Raw genomic sequence first — 7114 nt, forward strand, 5'->3', positions numbered from 1 at the left:
TTTTCATACTTTTTTTTTCCTGTTCCCTGTTGTCGGTACGGCACTTCGTTCTTTCCTTCTTTTTTCTGCTCCGTGCACCTGCCTTACACCCTCACCAATCGGTTGGATGTGGATATCCACATGCAGCACAGCAGCTAGCAATTCTAGAACCTTCGACTACTACGGCGTGAGACAAAGTCGCCGTGGCCACCATCCCCTCCCCCAAGTTCCCATCGTTGTTCATCGGGGGAGACGGGCTGATCGAGCCACGCGATCGTTGCCGACGCACCTGCGCAGCGCCTTTTCTCTCCGACACAAAACGCCGGACTCCACACAAAGCGATCGTGCAATGGTCCCCATGGCGGCGAGTAGCGTGCCGAGGCCGGCGTCCTCTACCTTCACAACGACGGCGGCAGGCAGCGATCAGGATTCAGGCTCATCCCGCCCTTAGCCACCAACGAGGTGGCGCGGCCCGCGGGGGCGAGCTGAGCGTGGCGTCGCACGAGCATAGTCCCTGGGGCAGCTGGACACGGCCGCCACCGCGGAGGCGCAGACCACAAGCGCAGGCACCGAAGTGGCAGCGCAGTCGCCAACCAACAGCGAGGCGGCACAGGCGACTAAACGCGGCGGCGCATGGGCGTGGTCCCTCGAGGCAGCTCGACGCGGCCGCCGCCCTCCGGCAGTGCAGCTATGCAGCCTGTTCGTTTCGGTTGAATTGACTTATAAACCTCGGCCGAAAGTACTGCTGGCTGCTTTGGTACGAGAGAAAAATACTGTTGAAGTCGTGGATTATAAATAAGATACGAGTGAATAAGCCGAAAACAGGCTGATGGTGTTTGATGAAATGTGCATGTCAGCAATTTCACATTTACACTCTGTAGAACTCAACCATCCGTAGGAACACCCTGATGCGATTTCCGTGGTATGACTGTGATGCAATATTGTATTTAGTTCACTTATCACCTGAATAAGTAATTATGCAAATTAGAAATGATGATTTACTTAAACCTTATAAATGAATTTCTGTAGCAAAGGTAATATTCAGTGTTACTGAGAAATGTAGCATTTACACTTCTAGAAAAGCTTATTGTACAATAAGCGATGAGTACTTACTCCCATCCCAGTGTTCTCGACTAAAGCAGACATGCAAAGTTAATTTCGGTTTCTATGATTTTTTTATTCTAATTTGGGATCTGATGGTCTGATGAATTTTGTTTATAATGTTCAACTACAGCAACTTAAATGGGTTAGCAAGCCTTTGATCAGTACATCTGTAAAAAAACTGATCTGTTGATTTATTTAATGTGGAAGATGATTTCGATTTAGTTGTAGAATTTGGAAATTTTTTGAGTATGATAGATGGATTAACCTGATCTGTTTTGCGTTCATCAGTAACCATATGTCAATGGAGAGAGGAACATGCAGTACTGTTTGTGTGAAAAACAAAACAATACATGCATCTGAATATTCATTTCACTTCCACTCTCATTTCTGAACTGATACACCATTTCTACTTTGGCTTCTCCATAAACCTAAATGGCTATGGCAGCACAGCACCTTGCTCCTGAAGTGCTCTTCATTTCTGAACTGATACACCATTTCTGAACTGATTTCACTTCCTCAGGCATTGCCAGCGTTGCCAAGGTGCCCCCAGCTTAGAGCAACGGATCCGGCAAAGGACTTGTAATGGAGCTGGAGGAGGGTAAGAGAGAAAGATGCCATGCGGAAGCAAAAAAAAATCGATCCATGGGGGGACGACATCCCACCGGGTATTTCATCAAGAAGAACTTCTCACGTACATCGATGATTTTTTTACCAACCGGTCTAGCTTCCGTTGGCGCCATGCGGAAGCGGTGGAGCTTGTTTGGGAGAGAACTGGGAGAAGAAAGGGGCTGAGCGTCACGGACGTCAGTCAGGTAGGGTAAGAAAACAGAAGAATTTGTTCAGAATCTGCTTTGGCTTACCGTGTGCTGCACATTTGGTAGTCTCAGCTATGCAATGAAGCTAATGTTCAGAATCTGCTTTGGCTTACCGTGTGCTGCACATTTGGTGCAGAGGCGCAGCTCGATCCGGCTGCATCACGCGGAGAAGAGGGCCACAGAGGCACAGACCCACACGGCAGGGAGCGCTTCAGGAGCGAGCTGCTGTTGCTGCCACTGCCATAGCCATTCTGGTCTACGGAGAAGCCAACGAGGAAAACAAAGATCAGGAGAAAAAGAGGGAGATGGCTTCCATGTCCTTGTATTCTTGCCAATGGAGTCCAGCTGCTGTGGATTGCAGGGAGCAGCAAAGAATAGGAAGACATAAGCTGCCAGGCAGGTGCAAAATGCTCAAATTCCTAAACTCATTTTGCACTCTAAGTAAAATACCTTTCCCAAATTTGAAAATATCTACAGGGAGATTTAGGTGCTCAATTTGACCGAATGAACAAATGGCATGGGTTTTGAGTTTTCAATTTCAAAACAGACTAAGTTTCATAGTGATGCTATCCTGTAATCATGTTAGAAAACGAATTCACATAAATCCTTTGCACAGATCTAATACTACTAACCCTAACTCTAACATATAAGATGTATAATTTTTGGAAATGCCTCATAATTTTATATCTGTACTCGTATCAAATGTATATAATAAACATACTACTAAGCTTGATATTACTGGTTCTGTAACGGGGCACCGCATGCTGCTGCGCGGCAACGCCGCGCATTGTTTTCTAGTCTCCACTGAAGACGGGCGATGCAGCCAGCGTATTTCAACAGCAAGTCAGCACTCAGCAGCAACCACGAGCTGCTGCTGCTGCTGCTGACTGCATATCAAAACCAAGTCGCCACCATTGATTGCAACAACACGTTCCACAAAAGCACATCGAAACGATAGGATGTTCTCAAAACCGACATGTAACACATACTCAGGCGATCCAGCATAGTCCAACACAGTTTAGTTCATCGGTTGCTACAGGTGCTTAATGACAAATACACTGATCATAGATCAGGTGCTCTTATTTCACGAGATCTCGGAATGTTCAGGCTGGTCTGTTGGCGATGGCAGAAGACGACACTCTCAGGCAGGCGCCTGAAGTCCGGCGATCATTTTCAGCCCTGGAGTCCAATGATCCCTGGAGTGATAATATAATGCGATCAGAAATCCAGTGTGTGTGAAAGAACAGGAAGCTAATCTGGCGTAAGGGAATGGGGCTGGGAAATGGGTGATCGTACCACAAGCAACACGACCACCAGCGTTTCCAGTGCTCTTGCTGAGCTCGTGCCCACCTGAATGTACAAACAGAAAACAAACAGTTGTTAAGCTTACTATCTGAGATGAGCCATTTTGGAGAATGGCTCTGAATAGAACCTAATAGTACAGACTTCAGTTTGAAAACTAAGGATAAGGCAACAAAATCTGGCAAAGTGCACAAACAAGGTGTTTAAATAGACAAATGCGGATTGATCAGTGACATCCACCATAACATAAACAAAGCTTTTACAAGTATTATATTCATAACCTAAACAAGATTAAAGATGGCATTGTGCAAAGCCAAAGTTCTTACGAAAGAATTCAGATCAGCAGATCAAAGGATAGCCAAATGGATGACTCAATTGTAAGACACTAACCTAGTTCAGCTTATTTAAAGTTCAAATATCCTTTATCATGACTTAAAAATGGCATAAAAACTGGATTTTTTTAACGAAATTATGGGACAGTTCAAGCATAGCCTTGCCAAATTTCTCTCTCCACCATTTAATAATAAGATATAATTAGACACACTCTCGCAAGGATTTATTCATGTGATCCATAAACAGGTATATATAGTGATTATAGGACTATCTGAACTCAGAACCATTGTGAAAAAATTAGATTAAAACAGAGGAAAAGCACCACATTCAACACACAAAAGGCACAAGTGTGGACAGTAAATAACATCATTACCCTTTCCAAGATCATCAGGATCAGCGTGAACAACAACAGCTCTGCCAATGATTGAGTTTGGCCCAGTCAGTGGGATCTGAAAAAAATCATTAGCAGTGTTAAGGAGAAGGCTAGGGTGACATAGGAATCATAAGGGTCCACCAAGTGTCTGATTACCTGGCTGTCGGTAACACTGATGTTAGCAACACCTGACAGCAGAGAAACAAACTCAGTGACAAGATAGTACATTATCATATACACAGCATGTGAACGGAATTATGGACTATGGCTAAAGGATCACAGAAGTAACACAGCTTCCTTAGCCCAAGTACTAGCGACCACCGACCAGCTACTACATGGTATGTAAAACAGATCAAGAAAGGAAGGGCAGAGATCATTACCATCTGCTCCAGCTGTCACATTTCCAAGATCACCGGCATGGCGGGTCTCATCTTCTGGTGCTCCATGCTCCTTGCTCGCAGGATTGTAGTGTGGTCCTTAATTATGAAACAAGTTCACCAACAAGTAGAAAGTTCAATGGTCGATAACTTAGCACACATCCTGATCACATAAGCAAGTCAAAGTAAAAGAAGCATAAATACCAGTTGAAATGCAGCCATTGGTGGTGTCACCAAGTGCATGCACATGGAACCCATGGAGGCCAGGATTGAGGCCAGAGACACTCCCGGTGACAGTGGTAGGGCCTAACAATAGATCCAACGAGCAGAGTCAACAAGGCAAAGACGACAATTCAATTGGATATAAAATACTAGATCAAAGAATATGTAGTGGCTTACCATCTCCCTCTTGGGTGAAGAAGATGGTGCCCTTGACACCCTCACTGCTACCAAGCACAGCAACAGCCTTCACCATTGTTTATGTGATCTGCAACAACTCCACAAGTAACAGGGCATTTCAGTACGGGTAAAAGTAGCACAAACTACAAGCAAGCAGTGAGATATGTCAGTACATATTAGATGTTAACCCCTAGATATATAGCATCTACATAATCTCATCGTAAGTGGAAGATGGAATATTTTAAACAAAATACATGAGCTATGCCTTCATTTGTGACATCATCAAGACATCAAAAGTGAACCAAGAGGAAATATGAGACGCTATCACTATGTTGCAAGTGGCTGTTTCCATTTTTCCACATACTAGAGACCACACAGACCTGTACACTTATTCAAAATAACCAAAAAGAAAAAATGTATAACCTTTTCACACATGAAGAACACAACTCTAGGAGAATCACACCACACACAATTGGGTACAAATAATACACACAACTCTTTCTCAAAACAGAACTTCAAAAAATTAATCATGGAGGTAGAGGTGATTTCGACTGGTCACCTTGCTAGTCCAGTCATCCTACACATCCCCTGACAAACCATAACAGGATATGGGTATCCGAACCTATCTGATCAAACGTGCTCCAAATAGCTAATCTTTTTTTTTTGCGCCTCTCATCTAGGTACAACTGTAGTATCTGTTCATGACCAGAAACACACACCAACACCACACACACTCACACCCACGCACACCTCAAGTACACAAACAGATCCTACAACTACACCTAGATTCCAAGATCGCGTCCTTGAAGAGATCACCGAAACCATCCAAGGCTCCGTAGACGACGGGCGCGTCATAATCCCTTTGTAGCTCCACGCGAGAGAGGCCCTGTTAAAATGGGGAAAAACCCCGGTGGGAAATCATGGGTCGAGCAGAGCTCGAACTCACGGCCCCTGCACCACCAGCAGCTCTGCCACACGAGCTACGGCTCGTTCCCCTCCAAATAGCTAATCTCAACAGGCAGAAATCATGATGCTATGACATCTGAACTTCTAGAAGTCAAACTGCATGATGCAGCCAGACTTTTTCTTGGCACAAATAGCGATACCAGTACGACCTTTGAAAATATCATTCTTTCATCAGATATTCTTGGTCAGGGGTAAAACTGAAGGCGTAGTGGTGATCCGGTTCATCATCAAAGCTAAAAACAACAGAAAAAAAAAAGTCTACAGCTAACACTTCCACAACAGTCTACGTACCAACATGAGACACCACCAGTCCACAACGAGTAGCATAAAGTACTCCAAGTAGGTAATATACACACGACCATTCATCCCAGAACAAGCAACAAGACTGAACAAGGGGACTAACATGACACGTATCTAGCGCACCCAAAGTGCTTAATCCGGTGGAACGAAGCAAATCGAGTCCCACTACTTGTGACGCCTAGATGGGATTGATATGATGTAAGATCTAAACTAAGCTCGACGATCAATCGGAAGCTAACGAAGGAGGCGGAAAGGGGAAAAACAAAATAGAAGTGGAACCGCCCCACCGATCTGAGATCCAACGAACCGCAGCTACTCCGGGGTACTCGGAGACCAGGTTATACGAAGCAACAAGAGCAGAGTTGAGGCGATCGAAACCCCAGGAATCCGTGAGAGGGTTTTGGTAGGTAGCATACCTCAGGCGACCCCCGCGGCGAGGAAGGCGACGGCCTTGGAGTCTTGCGCTTCTGGAAGGCTCTCTCCCGAGACTGGGGGGTAGTTGGGGACTCGGGGGTTTGCGGGGAGGATGAGGAGGAGGACGCGCGCGTGTGCTGGATTTGTAGGCGCAGCCGAACAGAGCAGACAAGTTGCTGCGTGGCTATTCCGCAACGACCAGCAGGTACTGCCAATAAGATATTGTTACTAGTAGTACTATACGAGTGAATAGTTATTCTGCCACCCATTTCACTCAGGAAAATTTTACTACTAATCTTGCAGGGGAGGCATAAATATTATAAGATTATTTTTTCCCAATGTCTTTCTTTCAGTTTCTTTAATTTGTACGAGTCTCAACCCAAAAACTAGAATGGTTTCTATAGTATTAGTTGGGTACAAACTAAATAAAATGGTGATGTGTCACCAAAACAAAGAGAGAGAGGAGGAGGAAATGATTTCTTATAAATAAAAACTAATCTACACGAAAATCAAAGATATGAAAAGATCTGCTAGATAGATTATAGGAGAGAGGAGACATGTGGTTTGAACCAAAAAAAAAAAAAACCCACCCGCTAGAAGTATGGTATTTACATGTAGTATCTACATGATTTGATAAGTATATAAACTATATCATAGTTTATAAGTTATGACTGTCTTGATGCTATTAAACTACTACTGATGCATTGTTTGTATTACATTTTTCAAAGTCGGCATATAATATGAACACAAGT

General features: G+C 44.3%; 1 protein-coding gene across 1 annotated transcript; it reads right to left on the reverse strand.

Moving 5' to 3' along the window:
• Window positions 1–2858: 2858 nt before the first annotated feature.
• LOC136531159 (superoxide dismutase [Cu-Zn] 4A-like) lies at window positions 2859–6521 on the reverse strand. The gene is made up of 8 exons (XM_066523864.1): window positions 6365–6521; window positions 4683–4770; window positions 4488–4589; window positions 4287–4382; window positions 4063–4094; window positions 3907–3982; window positions 3195–3248; window positions 2859–3094 (listed from the first exon to the last, which is right to left on the reverse strand). The coding sequence occupies exons 2-8, from the start codon at window positions 4756–4758 to the stop codon at window positions 3072–3074; spliced, it is 459 nt and encodes a 152-aa protein (XP_066379961.1). The 5' UTR covers window positions 4759–4770; window positions 6365–6521; the 3' UTR covers window positions 2859–3071.
• Between the last annotated feature and the right edge of the window lie 593 nt (window positions 6522–7114).

Source organism: Miscanthus floridulus, chromosome 2, assembly GCF_019320115.1.
Source record: "Miscanthus floridulus cultivar M001 chromosome 2, ASM1932011v1, whole genome shotgun sequence".
In the NCBI taxonomy this organism is placed as follows: domain Eukaryota; kingdom Viridiplantae; phylum Streptophyta; class Magnoliopsida; order Poales; family Poaceae; genus Miscanthus; species Miscanthus floridulus.